Raw genomic sequence first — 19,363 nt, 5'->3', positions numbered from 1 at the left:
TAGTTAAATGAACATTCACATCTGTCTTGTTCCTGCTACAAAATGGAAAATAATCTTAAAATTTAACTTTATGTTTTCCTACTGTACAGTTAGTGATAACTGAAAAAAAAAATCCTACAAAACTGGTTTGTGATATCTCTCCAGCAACCTATTCATTGGTAAAGGTCATGCAAATCACTGAAAACTGAACACAAATCTCAAAATTACGGGAATAGAATGGAATGGAATAGAATGGAATGGAATGGAATAGAAATTGAATTGAAAATCTTTCAGTTAGAAGAGACCTATAATGATCACCTACTCCAACTAACTGATCAATTCAGAGACTAAATTAGTCCTTTTGCATAATGAGCCAAATCAAATACAAAAAGTCCTGAGGGAAATATTAGAAAGTGAATTTATCAGTTATTTGAAGGGGTTAGAACACTTATTGCTACTTAATTGCTCTGATATTAACAAAGATTTATTGTACACAGAATAAGGGCATATTAGTGTAAGTTATAAGATATGTTACTAAAAGTAAAAAATTCCTTATTTTATTAGTAGTCTCATTGTAGAGGCATAGTAGGTGCTACTCAGCAGATCTTGTTCATTTGCTTCTGCTGTTTCCCTTACAATTTTAGTTACATTTGATTTTAAAGGTGGGGTTATTCATAAAAGCTTTGCAAGGGCTGACATCTGGTCTTCAGTTTTTAATCAAATAGTGATATCATGCAGTGGTGATAGTTATTAATTAATTAATTTCCCAGTAATCAATAAGGAAGATGCTGAACAGGAGCTGCTATGATTGGACATTCTAAAATCAGCTCTGATACATTCACACGACATTAAAAAAAAACAAAGTGGTCAAAATCCTTTTTGAGAGTTAAGTTAATCCTTTTTGAGAGTTAAGTTAATCCTTTTTGAGAGAGTTATTTTCTTCAGCAAATGTTTGGATAATGCAGAAGTCCCAGAGGACGTGAAGGAAACTGAAGGATGAGAACAAAGCTAGCAGTGAAGTGAGACCTTATAAAGAGTAGCTTGCAGGTCTGTCAAACTGACATTGATATGGGAAAGAATAATAAAAAAAAGAAATTGAGCAGGGTAAAGGACTCAATGGCAGCTGATAACGATTATGGAAAACATTTATCAGTAATAGTGTTTATGTATATAACTTATACTTCTGTAGAGTGTCCTATTTTTACATGGTGTCTTGGTTACTAAATTATGACAGAAAGTCAACTGAATAAGCATCATAAAATAGATGAAGAAGCAATTACAAGAGAGGATTCAAAACTGGGGAACATCACTGAACAAGTTCTACAGACAACAGACAAATTCATTATCAACCTGCTAGGTGCTTAAAGCACATGGGGTGGGAACTAATGCTTATTGCTTTTTATTACACACAATTTCATTTTACTCTTGTAGCTACATTTATCTGTCACAGGTTCTTTTTAATTTAAGTGATGGTTTTAATTTAACATCCAGCACAATAACAGCAAGGTAAATGGAGATGTTTAAATTCCCTCTGCAAAACCAGAGGAGAGTCCAAAGCCTTGTTTTCCATAACAAAGCTTTTATTAGCACTTAACAGAGAGATTATGCAATGGCTCCAGCTCTCTGTGGAATAGCTGATGCTGGCATCCAGGAGCAGGAGTCTGCCAAAAGCCTTTGCATGGTTTGGCACCTATGAAGTGGCTGTCAGTTTACTTATGTTCCTAATCTGACAGTCACTAAAAAATAGTTCAGATGGCTGCTTTCTACTGATGAAGAAACCATGTTCCTCTGGATATTTACGTTAGGAGGGAAGGGAACAATTAGTACGCTGCAATTTATTTACTTCCGAGTTTACAGTTAAGAGCACGGTGTGGAACTGAACATATTTATGTGTGAAATGACATTTATGGCATGACTTTAAAAAGATTTAAGATTAAGCATACAGTGGTTTCTGTCTTAATAGTAACTAATGCACTTTTTTTTACAGCCAGCAATCAGCTGAAGACCTTGCAAGAGTACCTGCTAATTCTACCAGCAATATCTTGAATAGGCTATTGCTTAGCTATGATCCTAGGATAAGGCCTAATTTCAAAGGTTTGTCAGATATTTCAGCCTTTTTTTTTAATCTTTGGAATATAACTTTTGTGCCTTTCACACATAGAGAATTTATGTGGAGAAAAATATTCACAATCTAAGTTTTTGTGTTTCTTTGGTTGGTTGCTTTTTTAAACTGAAATATCCCTAGTTAGTGTGAAGCTGCAGAAGATATTTATCCCTTTGAGCTTAAAGGTAATATGTTAGGATTTCATGATCATAATAGTGTGTGATGCTTTATTGTTATTACTACTACTACTACTGTTAATTTTAAATTAATTTTTTAGTAGAAGTGGATTTTGTATTTTTTTAAATGTCTTTTTTTATCCTCACATTTTAGACTTTAGTAGTATCTCTTTACAAGATTTTAAGCCATCAAAAATTTCTGCAGATATCCTTGAATTATCACTATTTGGAAACATGCAGTTATTAAATCCTTTAAATATATGTTAGTAATACAGCTTACACACTTAGGGCTTTCAAATAAGTAATGAATTTAAACATGCTCTCTGACTTTAAAACATCTCCTTGGTAGTCATATGTTGCAGAAATCTACCATGTAGGCAAATGTGATTGCCTTACATATGCAGAGAAGGTTGGAATACATATTCTCTGCAAAACCTCTAATAAATCATACAGCTCTAAGTTACACTTTCCAGGAACTAGATTATTTCCTTGCTGGAAAAAGACATAGACAATTTTATTACATCATGGACACTGCAGTTTACATAAATCTTATGTTTAAATATATGAAACTTGTGTTTAAATATATGTACATTAAGAGATATTTCAACATAGATGTCAATAGTATTAGAAATCTTGAAATCTGTAGTCTTTACTGTGCTTTTGAAGAGACCATTTTCAGATCTTTTGTAAATATATATAATTTCTATATAGATATAAAATGTACAATTTTTATTAAATATGGTGTATTTAATAATTTATATATAATTTTATAAATGTATTTAACCCAGTTCTCAGTGCCCTGCTTCTTTCTTATTCCCTGTAGAATCATAATTCTATATTTTCAGCACTGAGCCTTGTCAGAAACAGTAAGCATTTAGCCTCTGTCCTACCTGTTCTTCAGCATGATCAGCTTGTAATCACAAAGCATGTTGTAGATTTCTTTATGTTTTTGATAGCCCTGCTGGCAGTCTGGTAAGAATCAGGATGGAAGGAAAAGGGAGGACATGCAGTGTTAACTCACATGGGGGTGGAAGGAAAAGAATATTTTTTGACAAGTGGTTTGCCTGTGTTAAAACGTTCCTCACACATGAGTGATTTTCTCGGATGGCACTTCCTATTTAAATCAGGATGAGATAGTACACTCTTGGCTGCTAGTGATGTGGTGGGTGCTCTGTCACATTCATCAGACATTAAACAAAGTATTATGCTTATTGCATAACCAAAGGCATCATACTTAACAGGTCTGATAAAAAAAAAAAACAACAACAAAACCAAAACAAAAAAAACATCCCATACCACAAACCGATGTAACTGGAAAAAGTGAAATTTTATCTTGGTGATTTTCTGGTGAACCACGAGAACAAGTTTGAATTTATGCATTAGATGCACACTGAAATATTTTTTACAGACAAGCAAACTAGTAGGTGAAGCATATACTGCTTTGCACTGCATTTGCTTACTCTGTCGAAATAGTCTTCATATATTCTTGTATTCTCTTTTGCTGCTGAAAATGGGAAGAAACCCTCTGAATTAAGTATTGGTAACAGTGCAAATGAGATCAGATACATGCATCTAGTGTACATATTGACACTCTCAACATAAAGGTGCTAAATAAAACTAGTGGACTATGATTAGTTGTCCCAACCATAAGGCCACTTCTGTGTGCTTTGTGATAACTCACTGTTAACACCCTATTAAATGACTGCCAATCAGTTCCCACAGGGTGGCAGAGGGCAAATGTAGCAGCTGTCACACCATTCCTCTTTAACTATAGGAATCCTGGCTGTGGAAAAGAGGAAAAAGTCCAGGTCATCCTAATATCTTCACAGTTGCTGGCTTCTAGAAAGCTTTCTTGGCAAATTGGTAATTATTGTAAAATGGAGCAGCTTTCCAACTCTCTTGCACCAAGGCTTAATAGCTGTGAAAGCTGCATGCAACAGTTTTCATACTTTACAGTTACGTACTTGACTTGCACAAAAAGGTGTCCTCTTATGATATAAGTAAATGTCTCATCATAAATCATAAGCAGGTAATTTGGGATGATAGAATATCATTATGACCTTGACAGTTAAAAAATGTCCACCGCTCGAAATGTGAATTGCCTCTATCCATTACACTGTATGCAGAAGTAATACTGGATTGTGCATTCTCTGATAACAGAAAATCACGGAATTCAAAAATTATTCAAATTTATGATCTGTGAAATGCTTTAAGCTTAGCACTCTGGCCTAAGGTTTCTTTTTTTCTGTTTTCTTATCACTAGGTTGAAAAGACTTTCTGTGATTTCTGTTGACTTTCAATGGAAATAAATTCAACCATAGCTTTTGAAAGCTGTGCATATACTAACTTGAAAAGATGAAGTTGTATGACCCCTTAAAAAGACATTTCACATTGTGATACCAGTATAAAGGTGCTTTAAAAGAAATATTGTGCACTGATGCTGGACCATGCAGCTCACTAGAATGTTTTTTAATTTTTTTTTAATTTTTTTAAAGGAATTCCAGTCGATGTTGCAGTCAATATCTTCATTAACAGCTTTGGGTCAATTCAAGAGACAACTATGGTAAGGCTGAAATGAAATTAATATAGCACAGATTTTCTTATTAAATTAAATTTCAGTAAAAATTATTGTTATGATTGCAGACTCTGGGAACTGAGATAATGGCATAAGTCATAGACTATGCTTTATGCCATAAATCTATTAACCTGTTTAACTCTATATTTCTCTACAGGTTGTTATGGCTTTTGGAATCTAATGTTTATGAAAAGAAATCCATGGTTTATAGGATGCAAGAAATACACTTATTTCCATAAATAACTCAGTTTAGGGGAAAAGCACATTTCTTAGCATGAATTAAGTAATCTTTCTGAGAGTTAATATTTAGGTTACTTGGTGTATTACTAAAGAAAATACTAGGACTCTTTATGAGAGAAAAAGAAGATACATGCATGAGGCTGAAGCATACAGGTTCTCTCTTTTATGTAGATCTGAGGATAGGAATAAATTGTGCAGGAATAGAAGGAGTAAAGGCAGTAGACTACCAATGACTGTACTCTTACTTATTTACTGTGCAAGAGATAAAGTGTGGAGTGAAGTTTCCAAAAATGCATTTTCAGTTCAGTCAGAAAATTTCACCATGTCAATAACAGCACCAAATAATACTTGTTACAGTTTTGACTGTCTTTGTTTCTGTAGGAAATAAAATTTGACTGTAGGAAATAAAAATTATTCCAAAATAAGGAGTAGTTTCAGCAAAGCTGTTTCCAGTATTCTCAGAGTTGAAGATCTTTTTTTGCAATGGTGTTTTCAGTAAGTACTGTCAAAAATGTTGCCAAAATAATCATATTTAATTGTTGAAAGTGTTCTGATCTGATAAGGCACATGGCTTGCCAGTACGTGGGAAGCCATGCACCCAGAGTGGGATGTCTGAGCTGCTCCCTGAGCATCCCATTTAGAAATAACTTTGGTGATCTGCTGCATGGAACACACTGAGGCAGTTCCCAAAATCAGGCTGCTTTTTTAGATGCTGTGACTAAGACAACATTGCTACTCATAATGGCACAGAAGCAATGAACCATAATAATAGAGCACCTTTTGTTGTTGGTAGATCTAAATACCCACTTAATATTCAGAAGCAGCTTACATGATAATCTAATGATATTTCAGTAGGACTGTAGAGCCACTCAGAATTAAACACATGTGATAGATAAATCAACTTTTGAACAGGTTGGCCAGAAATTTCTGTTTCTTTAACTGGAAGTGAATAAAAGATTAAGATATAATTGCAAATGATAGTAGGTCAACTAATGGCATTAATGAGAAGTGGTATTAAAACAAAGCATGTAAGTATGCTGAAGATACCCCAAGTTTTATTTCCTGAAAACAAAAAGGAGAGTGAAATTTAAAGAGGGGCAGGGAGGAAGAGCAGGAAAGTAGGAGTTAGAGAAGTGTCTAAGATGGAAGGTATATTTGGCCAGATAGCCCTTTCAAGTTTCTGAAATTTATTTCATGCTTTAAAAATTTGCTTTCACAGAGGCTTTTTTTAGAATTCACCCAGATCCAAATAGTAACAAGACATGTCTGTAAGGAGTGTGTATCCACCCACTAAAATTAAGTATGCTGTCTATAGCAATGCATCTGTGCCTGTCTGGGAATTCCTGATATGATCACTCACAAATTTACTAGGATGTTCTGCAGGATTAGCCATGCTTTCCTCCATATTTCAGATACCTTATTTTAATATCCTTATTTTAATTCATGCTTTTATTTAATTTTCTATGTCCAGATCATCACCATGTTTATGTGAAGTTTGGATTACTTCTTTGTTGCCTTAATGTATCACAGGAAGCACTGATGAAAGGAATGGTCAATCTGTTCTTCCATATATCCCTTGGGAAACTCTTCCTGCTGCAATGGACCCTGGGTCCTGTGAACATTTAGGAACCACAGCTCACTAGAGGATAGGCTGGTACTTACCTTCAAAATGATCAGACGGTAGAAGTGGGTTGCTTATAGTGGGATAAAGCCTCTACTCCAGAATCACAGGAAAAGTGTGTCCTGGAGCTGAAGCACCACATCTATGAAGGTCCAGAGGGGCCTCTTGCATTCAGAAAGGAGTGGCATTTGCAGGCAGTAACAGAACTGTCTGTGTGGAAGAAGAGGGTCTGCATCTCTACTGTTTTAGACATTGGTGTGAATCATGAGGAATATTGATGTCTTAACTGTCTCTAAAGTTACCAGAAGCTACTAAGCTGGTTGGAGGAATATAATTACTGATACCAAGATCTGTGAAATTATTTCTAGGTGTTTCAGTCAGTGAAGTAACATGATGATTCTTGGCTCTGTAGATATTCCTGGACGTAGTGGATGAATTCATAGGTTTTCACAAGATCTGTGTGATCTGTGAAACAGATCTGTTCTGACATAGCCATGCTAAAGGGTCAATGCCTTCTTTTAGGTGATAGAAGGGTGGGGAAACATAACCACAGGTACTAGGTGATTTGAAGCAAGGTGGTGGTAGATGGCCCAATAAACAAATGTGCAAAGCTACAAGGAGAAAAGGCCACATGGCATGCTGATCTCCTTCTGTTCAGAAGGATGTTAAGAGATGTAGAAGAAAATGGCTTCAACAAGATGTACTGTATCCCACTCTCTGAAATAGGCAACTCTGGGCTTAATATCTGGAACTTCTTACTAGTCAACAGACTCCCACGGTGTCCTCCTCTTTGACATTATTGTGACTGATTCTGATAGTTCTTGATGTTTTGGGAATCCCACAAAATAATTTTCAATTTATTTTTTCCCTTGCAGTCCTTTTGGTCCCATGATGATTGCATTCTTAGCTATGAAGTTGACTCATTCTCAGAAAAAAAGATTGCCTCCCACTGAGACAGAGTTTACTTACTTTTAACAGAGAAGATAATTTCCTTATAGAAAAGCAGGTTTCAACAGATTTGACTTAATACTGGTTTGAAGCAAGATAGGACCCATCGTGTTTATCTTGTGCTCAAGAGCCCTTTAGAAGGAACTGAAGGTCAGATGTTTGCTGTGTCTTGTTCATGGTATGTTGGTGAATACACAAAAGAATTGCAATGTTATCACAAACATCAAACAAGTTAGCTGGAGAAACTAAGCAAAAAGTCAGTTAACTACAGAAAGAATAAGAATTTATACATCTTAAACAGAGCAGACCTTATATGTTATCTTCCAGTAAGCTCCCTTTATCTTGAATCCTGTAGTTTGTTTCCTTCAAGCTCATTAGACTACTTGTCTAGTATCCTTATGCTAACTCTGCCTCTGATTTTACATGCATTTTCTTAGACTGCAGATTTGCGGGATAATAAGGTAATTATGTCATAATTAGAAACTGCTATAGACTGGATAACCAGTCAAAGATTCCTAGGCATAAATCCTTTCTGGTATAAATACTCCTAGGGCTATAATATTTTGGCTGTGCTGATGTTCTGACCCTCCATCTACAGAATTTATATTCAGTTTGTACTTACAGCATAACTGTCTTTCACTAAGACAAAACACTACTTCCTCCTTCTCCTTGACTTTAAAACCTTGCAGAAAGGTATTTTTTTAATATTTATGTATATAAAGGAAAATTTTCTTTCTGTTTTTAATCTCAAAAATTACATTTTCTATGTTATTGAAAGACAGTGTTATTATGTTTCCTTTCTTTGTATGAGTGCAGTTCGCGTAGAAAAATTTTTCAAGTTAGCAGAGAGAAATGTATTGTCTGTGCCTAGTTTCTGGCCTGAGGAGTTTTTCTGGCCACATGCCCACTATTTAGTAGGTTGCATTTGAAGTTTTTCCTAAAATGCCTCCACTTTTAAACTCCTGACATCCATTGGAGTTTCATGGTAAAACAAAGACCTGTAACATACTTCTGTGATTCTATTTATCTGCCAGGTTCTCCTACCTCTAACGCTCTTTTTCACTTCCCACGTCTAGTTTCAGGGTTTTTTTTACTGCCGTTTGACTCTCCTCTTTTATAAAACACTGATCATTCTGAAATCTTTAAAGAATGTTTGCAAAATGTATAGGAAGTAGACCATATGCTCTTTGAAGACCCCTTTTTCAGCTCCTGTCAAGCCTAACTGTAGTGCACATACTAAATCTTAAAATTCATTGCCCAAATTTGAGAGGACTGGTTGCATACTTCCTTCAAAGTAAATTTATATGAGAGCAGTCTATACTGCTTCTGGATGCTGTAATAGTTCATATTCTTCTGAGAAGACGACCTTCCACACATCATTGCCTGGCTAGCTACACTTTTGTATCCTGACATCTCTTTGTTTCATTCTACATGTTCTATATTGCTTCAAGTATGCAGTGATCTTCCTCTCCAAGTACCCCCTGCCATGAGTTTGTAATCATTTAGGTAGGTCTGGGCAACAGGCACAGACTAGAACACAGGAAGTTTCACCTAAATATAAGGAAACGTAAGGAAATGTAAGGAAGCTTAAGGAAAAAATTCTTTATTCTGACAGGTACAGAGACATTGTAGAGTCTGCTTCTATGGTGACTTTCAAAACTCACCTGTATGTGTTCCTGTGCAACCTGATCTAGGTGAACCTGCTTTGGCAGGGGTGTTGGACTAAATGATCTTCAGAGGTCCCTTCCAACTCCTAGTATTTTATGATTCTGTGAACCTACCTGTTTTGGGTTAAAGAGATTTTATCTTCCATTGACTTACATGGGAACAGAATCAAGTTCTTAACATGTCATAACATCCTATTGCTTGGTATACATAAGTTCATTTGTAATAGTGCAAGGTAGGAAATAAAACTGCATCCACCTGATCTTACTTCCAATTCTTATTTTGCCCATGCATTCTGCTTTTCAGTGGTGTAAGCATCTCCTTCTTCTGAACGGGTAAGCTGAAGGGAAGCATTGGACACTGCTTATCATTTGCCTATGGCTTTGAGAAGGCATCTTATTTTTGTTAAAATCAGGGTAATGGACTTGTGGGGAAATTAATTTTGGTGTAATTAATAGTTTAATGCTTGTGAGCATGAGTAGTATGCAGTATTTATCTCATATGGTTTAAAGTAATTGCTTTCACTGCAATAAGAAGTGTATATGGAATGGGAACTTCAGCAAGAAGCAAGCAAAGTATGTTTTCAATTATGTACATGTAATTGGAAAGATGCTTTCTGAGATACTGACCTGAACTCCCTTCTCCTCTGAAGCTTTGTTTCCAGTACAAAGTCACTTCATATTGACTATTATTTTATACTTCTTTACTTTGACAAAGAAATAAAGGTGTTTATATAAATAAGAGTCAAACTACATTTTTTTTTCCAAAAATGGGTTGGCAACAAGTAACATATCTCTCAGAACTATGCATATTAACAGATACTGTGCCATTTCTTTCTACTTAGTTTGGATGCTTTGCTTTTCCTTACAAAGCAGTAAGGAAAAATATTACACAGTACAGTGTAATAAAAAAATACCTGGGCTGATCTGACTGGTGCATTAGACATGGAAAAGTGGGCACTGTATTCCAATTAACAGGATAAATCAACAGGATAATTATTCTGCTTGAAGTCTTAGCCCACTAAACTCTGGAGTTAGCATGACTGTCTCAACACAGCACTTGCTTTGGACAGTAAATGTACATTCATTGTAGTAAGTACAACAGAAAAGAAGTTACATTATATCAACAGTAAAATGTGAGAGAGGGCATTAAATTTTATAAATCAGTTTGTTTTGCAGAATACATTGACAAAACAAAAATATGTTGAGAGCCTTCACTCTCAGATTTCTAGCACTTTGCTAAGTGTAAACCAGTATCAGTGTTTTCACTGCACTAAATGACACAACCCTTATCTCAGACAATTACTGAAAAAATCAAAACACACCATTGAAGACACTAAGAAGACTGGAGACAGAAATTATCGTACATATAGAATTTTGACTTTTTTGTTTTGTTAGTATTTTTACTTTATATCAAAAATCTCTTGATTCTTTTTTCCTGTATGTGATCTGTCTGGTTTGTGCAGTTACATAAAAGAGAGGCCTTAGCTTAAATGTAAAAAGCAAAAAGACTTCAAGGTAAGTCTGAAAAATCATAACTGACATACCGGGTCAGATATTTTTTCCTTTGGCTGCACACAGCTTTCACTAAGGACAGAACGTGTGGGGGTACTGTTTTGCAGTAAGACACATGCTACTCCAATACCCAAAAGCAAAATTAGGTTCTCATTGAGCATAGCTCTACTACTGACCATCCTTGAACAAGACTCCTACTGTATCCAGAAGGAAGTTTCATCTGTATAAAGCCTTAATTTTCTCTGAGACCTACTCTGTTCCTGCTTTTCTACATGCTACAAGAGCTGGAATCTGGTTTTCCTCAGTTGCCAAGATAGTCCCAAGTCACTGTTACAAGGTCTGAGGCTGTGTTCTGGTTGTGTAGTGCAAAAATCTATTTTCTGGTCTGATTTCTGCCACTGTAGTGAGATATTTTTCCTTTGGTGTGCCACTTAACCAAATGGAGATTAAGCTGGGAGTTACACTCACAGGATATCCTCATAGAAGTGATATTGTGCCTGCTGCCTGCAGCAATTTAGCATAGTCAAGCTATGGCCTCCCTCTGCCCTGCTGCATGCTTTCTTTTTGCCTAAGTAAAGGGGACTACTATCGAGGGGATGCAAAAATGAATGGTGGGAGACGATTGGGTCCTTTAGAGAGACTTACTGTACTCAAAACATGAGTGAGACAAAATATACTTATTAATAGTAGAGTCTATTAAATTAACACTAATGTTATTTGAATAGTGATTAGTATCTTTGTGATAGAGAAATCAGGGCATAAATTGCTTTTCACTTCAGAATCTGAAGGAATGGGTTTCTTTCTCTGTGGATTTCTGGCTAAACTTTTGGCTAGTCTAATATTTATGTATTTTTCCCATCAGGATTATAGAGTCAACATCTTTCTAAGACAGAAGTGGAATGACCCCAGACTCAAACTGCCCAATGATTGGAGAGGTTCAGATACACTGACAGTGGACCCAACTATGTTTAAATGTCTTTGGAAGCCAGATTTATTCTTTGCAAATGAAAAAAATGCTAACTTCCATGATGTCACACAAGAAAATATCCTTCTTTTTATATTCCGGGATGGAGATGTCCTAGTCAGCATGAGGTACTTCATTGATGTATTTCTACTCTTTTTGTAAATGAGCTGATTTGAGATATGTATGCTGTGTTACACTTAGTAAGTTCATACACTTTGTGACTAATATTTAAATTTATCTGACAGTTTGTAAACAATGCTACTATAAGTTAAATGTATGTAGAGAAATCAGGTGAAGATGTTTTGAAATATGTCAGTTGATAACACAGCAGGTACTAGACATTTGAAGTGTATGTATGCTTGTGCCATGTTAACATTACTTAAAGCATAAACTTAACATAATAAGTAAACTATTGTTACTGGAAACAAAATTTAAACCCATTTGATAATTGCTTATATTCCTGGAAACATAATGAAATGGATAAAATATCTGAAGGAAAGCCTTCAGCAAACCAATGCAATTCACACACTACTTGAATGTCAGCTAAAGAAAATTATGATTACTTATTAATGATAGAGGGAAAGGCAGAAATTACAAATTTATGAATACAAATGTTTTGCAAAATTTCTGGGACATAAACCTGATTAACTTATATGCCTTGCCAGATACGGACTTTTTCAGAAGACCTGAAAGTGTGGTTTCATTTTGTTGCAATTAATGTAAAATTTCTTGCGGTTTTATTTGGTTTAGCAGATGTATGCACCATGACATAAAAATTGTCATCTATAGAAAACAGCAAATTGATTGATTAAAGATCTGAATTACAGATCTGGAGAGTTTATACACCAATGTTTTGTAGAGATAAGGCTCCGTCTCCTAAATTTTCTTCTGATGTGGACTGGAACATACTGCCCTGGTAGAGGAAAACAGGATTATTCAAATATATTGCAACTTTACCGTAAAGAGGGAGCCACTTCTGAAATTATGGACACATGAGCTATTTCTTCCTAGAGCAGAACTGGCTAGAAAAAAAAAAAAAGAAGATGGGAAAATCCAGATTATTTCTTTCCAATTCTAAATCAGGATGAGAAAACTCAATCTCAAGTCTTTTGCCAATGGTGATCAGAAAAGAAAATATATTGGGAAATCAAAACATTTCATTTGGCACACTCTGAAGTTCCTGGTTTTGATTTCAGTTGTTTCAGCAGGTTTTTATGTCTGTAGAAAGTACTATTTTAAAAATATCATGATTTTTCTTTTTCTTAATGCCATGTAAGGTAACAGGGTAGCTCAAACTGGTTTTAAATTTTGTTTCTGTATTTTCAGATTGTCTATTACTCTGTCATGCCCTTTGGATTTGACCTTGTTTCCTATGGATACACAACGCTGCAAGATGCAACTGGAAAGCTGTATGTAAATCAGTCAGTGCATAAAAACACTTGATTTCTAAGCATGCATGAGAATCTAACAAAAAAGTATAAATTCTGTATTGTTCATGTCAACATTTTTAAGAAATATTGAAATTAATATTCACTTATTCCTACCAACATACATTTCCTTGTCAAAATGTTTTTTACATTTATGGCACCATGCACTCTGGGTTTAGCTTTTGCTATCAAATGTAATTACAACTGATTAGTTTTATAAAAACATTACAATAGACTTAGTAAAATGGAAAAAAAGAATCGTGGAAAAAAAGAATCCATGGTTTCCCCAGGTAGTTTTAAATTCCACAACCTATGCTGCTTTATAGGTTGTTGGGGTCTGATTTGTTGTTTGAAACTGTTTTCATACAGGGGGCATACTTGATGCCAATGCATTGAGAGCATTTAGTAGGAAACCTTTTAAAGTTGTTTCAAGATATGTTGTGCATGTTTTCAGGCATCTCGTTTATTGGTCCTGGTCTCTAGATAATTTGATTTTTATGAAGCAGCAGCCAAATCTCTTCATTGAGGGGCTTCATGCCATACTGGAAGTTGCAGCCAGAATGTTTTTGAAACCCGCTGTCTTCCTTTGCAAGGGTACCTACACATGTACAGGCTTTTCCCAATACTCCAATTGATGCTGATTCCACTTTCACAATAATTCTGTTTTCATGAGTAAGGACAAGTATGAAGCAGAGAGAAGGAAGTGGATTGCTCCAACCTGTTCCCGTCATAGTACAAAAATTTTGTTCCATTGTTACTCCACCAGATTGGATGGGGAAGGTGAGGGAAAGGAATGTCAAGAGCAAAGAATGAGCAAAGTGAATCAAGGAAAGCAGGACATACCACTGGGAACAAATTATATCAGAGCTTTTCCATTCTTTTGATTGTCAGCATTCACCTGTAGTGTTGCAGTATGTCCATAGTCATTTTGGCATCACTAATACATATACACATTAGCTGAAGTAAACCCTTATGGTAAACTCAAATCAGTTTGGGATTAAATTGGAATTAGTTATCTTAATGGAAGTTTGCTCAACCTTTCTCAGTCTGGATGACTTTACAAGTATTGCAATGGTTCTTCAAGACAGAACTGCTCTTTTGTTGTTTTACAGAAAGAACCAGATTCATCACAGCAATTGAGTTGATAAGTTCTTTTGAAGTTACTAGGAATTGAGAGCTCTTAGCACTCTAAAAAACACCTTTTATTCAGTGTAGTAATAATGCTGATATGATATAGTGTAATAATAATATAATGCTGATAATGGACTGTTCTACTCACCAAGTTCTAATTTAGGCCAACATAAAAATTCAGTTGTTGATTATTTAATTTTTGTGTTTAATTCTTTTAACAGGAACTAGAAAGAAAAAGAGTAAAAGAAATAGGATAGATACATGCTAGATTTTCTTGCAGAGTTTATTCTGATTAAGATGGTTCTTGAAACAGTTATTATCTTGTTCTTGCAGTTGGTTACACAACTGATGACTTACGGTTTATCTGGCAATCTGGAGATCCTGTACAGCTAGAGAAAATTGCTCTGCCTCAGTTTGATATTAAAAAGGAAGATATTGAATATGGTAATTGTACCAAGTATTATAAAGGCACAGGTAGGTAATATAAGTGAACTCTTTGGTAAAAGACTTTTAAGCTTCTTTCAATTACTGTTTATAATTAATGGCTAATATTCCACTTCATGTCTTATATTTTATGAGATAAAATGCATTACTTTTAACTAAGAAGTAGTTCATATAGTAGTAAATATCCTATATGATTACTGCAAACTAATTCACATGTAGAAATATCTAGGTTGCAAATGCGATTCAGTGTTTTTCTTGGTTTTGCTTGCATGTCTTGTGATCTTACTATTGCCATTTTGTTTCTATAGTCCTAACTCCCTCTTATGCTTGAAAGTGTCTCAATTTTCTGAAAAGTTGTTCGTGTAGAATTATGCCAGTCACAGCAAAGTGGAATAGTTTTGGTTTGCTGTTTCAACTTCTATTTCAGAAGTGGACAATATTTGAGTGTAACTTCAGATGCCTTGCTCTGCAGATTCTTTCTTTCTCTAAGTGCTCTGGAAAGTCTGTCATAGAAAGCTGCTTACAGTCCTCAGGCCTGTAGGATTATTTTCTCTGTGTGGGCACTAATTTATCTAATGGCTTCTGTACTCTGGCTTCTAATGTTTTATCTTTTCTACCTTGATCGATTCATGTATATACTTATATCCAAACTACTTACTTACTTGGACAATTGCAAGAATTTCTACAGCAACAGAATTCAGCAGGGCGCATTTTAATCAGTGCTCTTGAATCATATGAATGCATCTCCCATTCAAACTCAACAGGTGCAGTTGTGGTGCTGTAGCTTCTGAGGATCCTTTGCAAGTTTCTCATTGATGATGCAGCTGAAGTTGAGGGTCTGTTACTTGCAGTTGCTCCTGAGCTTGATCCCAAGTCTGAAGAGATCTCAAGTAACTTTAGTGTATCTCAGAGTGAAGGAATTTAACATGAAAATTAGAATGGGGTTTGTTTTTTAACCTCAAAATAATTAATTCTTAGCCTAACTACATAATTCAACATTTCAGGTGATTTACCTTTTCTAAATAATACGAAATCAGCTCTCTTTGGGAAAATTCTGCCTTTGTGAAAGCATAACCAACAACTGTCAGTGACTCCTATGAAATCTAAGTCAGGATATGGTACAAGCTTACTTAGCAGTGAGAAAAATGTTTTGTTCCTAATTAAACAGTGAATTTACTACAAATAATAAGCTAGGAACTAGTGAAAAGTTTGAAAAGTTAAAGGAATGAATATTTCAGTTCCCAGATCAAATTCATAGAAATGGGAAAATTGTAAAACTTACATTCTCTTGGAGAGAAAAAGGAAATACTTACTCAAGATTGCTGTCTTGTTATGGATGTTATGACATTTTGAATTGTGTCCTAAATCAAAAATGAAACATCAAAAAAATCTTTAGATATTGTAGGTACTTTTAGGAACCTTAAAGAAAAATCTAAGAATTGTACACTTTACCAGTGAACAGGAAAGAAAATCAGTGGTGTTATCTCAAGTTTCAGCGCCTTGTGACCACAAGTTGAAATCACACTCTGCAAAATGCTCAGTAAAATGGTCACATTTTGTGTGTATGTATGTGAGTTGAACATCAAAGAAAGAACATGAGAGAACCATCAGTGAGTGGAGTGGCAGCATGAAATTTTTTAAAGTTTTCTTCATTCTTTTATTGCAAGTAATTTTTTGTATAAAATAAAGAATATGTTTGTTAATCCCATAATTAAGACTGGAATGAAAGCTTCATGAATGTCAGTGGAATATTTTAGTACTCCAACATAATTTTAAAGGATGTTTTCAGTAATCAGTAGTTGTTCATTTTACTTTCAGTTCTTATATTTAAGGCATTAAAAAAAAGAAAAAAGTAGCTTTGCACACAGTTAAAAGAATTCAGTAAAGGATTTTTTCAGTTAATCAAGAAGCAGTGCTGCACGTGGAAGCAGATTTTCAAAATTATGGCTTATGTAAGAGATTTTTGCCAATCATGAAGAACTTACTCTTACTGCCTATTTATGTTGGCCAACTTTTTATCATACCTACCTGAGTAAAAAAGAAAAAGAGACAACAAATGTGGGGCGATTTTTTGTGGCAATAAGGCAGCTATTTAAATTTGTAAATTGCCTGTTCTTTATTTGTCAGTATTTATGAGAGATCCAAAGAGATCCTCAAGAGTGGAAGAGTGAGGGCAATAGATAATATTCTCTGCCTGATGAAAGATAATACAAAAGCATGCAGAATACATTTCTGGCATGAAGCAAACAAATAAAGTCCCTCATTTGAGAATAAAACCTGAAAGTATCTGAAAACTATTTAGAAATTATAGAGGGGAAATTTTTCAGGCAACAGATCATAGAAGAGGATATAATGAACCATAAAATACCATAGATTTCTATTTCCTTAATGCCTGTATTTCCTTAATCTTTATTGCTTTGGTTATTTTTGTTATTGTATGCCCAAACAGAACATTTAAGATGACTTAGCATTCTACAGCACTTAGCTGATAAACTGTAGAAGATAAATAGATACATTTTTGACAGATCTATCTTCTCAGTCAGCTTTGTACCAACTCGGTTGAAGTTGTAATATCACAAAGGAATGCCTTTTCCTTCTGATAGAATAGTTTATGATGTTGTTTTCACAATGCTAACATAAAAATGCCAGTTCTGCTAACTGAGTGAAAATATGAACAGAATTTGTGTTCTGGTTATCAGACTCCTGATCCATCTGTTATCTCCAGCAAAGACTGTAGTTATCTGCAGCTTTTTTCTGTATTGAATTAATCTTAACATGTATCGTCTGAAATATTTATGTTCTTTAGATCCTCATCTTAAAAGATTTGAGGTGGTATTCCTGGTTTTCAAAATTTACAGTGTTTTTACAGTCTTTTTTAAAAGTCTGCACTAATTTTAGCAGACACCTGTATCAGCTTTCAGTACTGGGTAAATCTCAGAATTGCATTCAGATCACCTCTACACTAATATTTCTTAATGCCACTTTTTGTACAAATTAATGCTAAGTACTGTTTTCAGGTAAGCTTAAGCTAGTATGACTACTAGACCCTTCAAGATGGACTGCATCTTGAAGCCAGCATGAAGATGTGAGTCACTTTAACTGCCTGATGCCCTGTGAGATAACGGAGAGTGCCTTATAGAGCACAGAACCTGACCATGCCTGACCACATGCCTGACCACACCTGGTGTTTTATAGATCTGTATTTTGAACACTTTTTTTTCAGATTGAATCCTTCTCCTTTCTAAAGAAAATCAAATAAACCAATTTTTGCTCTTAAATGGAAAAAGGCCTGGAAGATACGGATTGGAAGAGGTTGACTTGCAAAGCACATTAAACAATCCATTTATTTCTTTAAAGGTTATTACACTTGTGTAGAAGTAATCTTCACTTTAAGAAGACAAGTTGGATTTTACATGATGGGTGTTTATGCTCCTACACTGCTAATTGTTGTTCTGTCCTGGCTGTCATTTTGGATCAATCCTGATGCAAGTGCTGCAAGAGTCCCACTGGGTAACCTGCGTTTACACATACCATTACTTTAATGCCATCAAGCCGTTCTTGGTTGCTTGACAACATGACATTGGACACTGAAAGCAACTTCACTTCCATTATCTGCTCATCATTTTCATGGAAACCTCCTCATTCATGTCCTGTAAAATCCACCTCCACGTTATGACTTTGCTTGATAATGGTTCCAGCATTTGTGTGATAAGCACATTGTCTCTGCTTCTCTCAACCTGGACAACTCTGATCTTTTGCATGTGTGGATGATGCTACAGACACTGTGGCAATATGCAGTTTATAGGAATTGCAACATTTGAACAACCAGTAAGAAAACAGGATGTTGAAGATGACTCTAAATAACTGCTTATTGGAGCAGTTTTTCTGAAGATTAATAGAAACCAAATGACGACTGGAAAAGAATTAGCATCCTTTATTTCATTAGAGACTCAGTTCATGAGAGTGCTTCGGGCTTGTGCATTCACACTGCTCAGCACAACATGGTAGGCAGGCCCTTCATTTATTATTAAATAGTGGGACAGGGGTGCCACACTAGGGGCAAAAATTCAGAGGTGTTTCTTAGGAAAGCCATCTTTCTTTTTGCAGGTGTGGACCAAGGAGGTCTGTGAATTCTCTTTAGTGTTTCTTGAGAAGAAAAGAGACGTTTTTTCTTTTCTTTCTTTCTTAAATAAATAACCCTGAGCTTTGAATTAAATCAGGTAGATACATAGTGCAGATGCTGCCAGAGATGCAACTTACAACTCTGCTACTGAAGTCTCTGAGGCCATGCTGATCTGGCAGCAAATGGTTGCTTGATAGAATATTTCCATGCGTCCATATCACTCTATTGTTACCTTGAAAACCTGCACATTTCTCAGGTTCTGAGGATGAACTTTTCATCCTAGGTATCCAGACAAGTAGAAAGTAACAGCAGGTTACTATAACCTAAACTGCTCTACTGAACAAATTGATGAGAGCTCCACCAAAGTCCTTTCATCTAGTAGAATTTGTAAGATAGTTTTGCAGAATTAAGTACAAGATTGTAAGGTCTAGTAATTTAAGCTCTACAAAGTG

At 35.2% G+C, this 19,363-nt stretch overlaps 1 protein-coding gene across 1 annotated transcript in view; it reads left to right on the top strand.

The window, feature by feature from the left end:
• GLRB (glycine receptor beta) overlaps window positions 1-19,363 on the top strand; it is a 38,756-nt gene that overhangs the window by 7,928 nt on the left and 11,465 nt on the right. The window contains exons 2-7 of the mRNA XM_054382883.1: window positions 1,967-2,073; window positions 4,755-4,822; window positions 11,685-11,914; window positions 13,113-13,195; window positions 14,678-14,818; window positions 18,146-18,298. Coding sequence (XP_054238858.1) covers window positions 1,967-2,073; window positions 4,755-4,822; window positions 11,685-11,914; window positions 13,113-13,195; window positions 14,678-14,818; window positions 18,146-18,298 — 782 coding nt within the window. The remainder of the gene's footprint in view (window positions 1-1,966; window positions 2,074-4,754; window positions 4,823-11,684; window positions 11,915-13,112; window positions 13,196-14,677; window positions 14,819-18,145; window positions 18,299-19,363) is intronic.

The sequence above is a fragment of the Indicator indicator genome, chromosome 8 (assembly GCF_027791375.1).
Source record: "Indicator indicator isolate 239-I01 chromosome 8, UM_Iind_1.1, whole genome shotgun sequence".
NCBI classification, from domain to species: Eukaryota; Metazoa; Chordata; class Aves; order Piciformes; family Indicatoridae; genus Indicator; species Indicator indicator.
The sequence above is the reverse complement of the archived record's forward strand: the minus strand, read 5'-3'. Positions and strand labels throughout refer to the sequence as shown.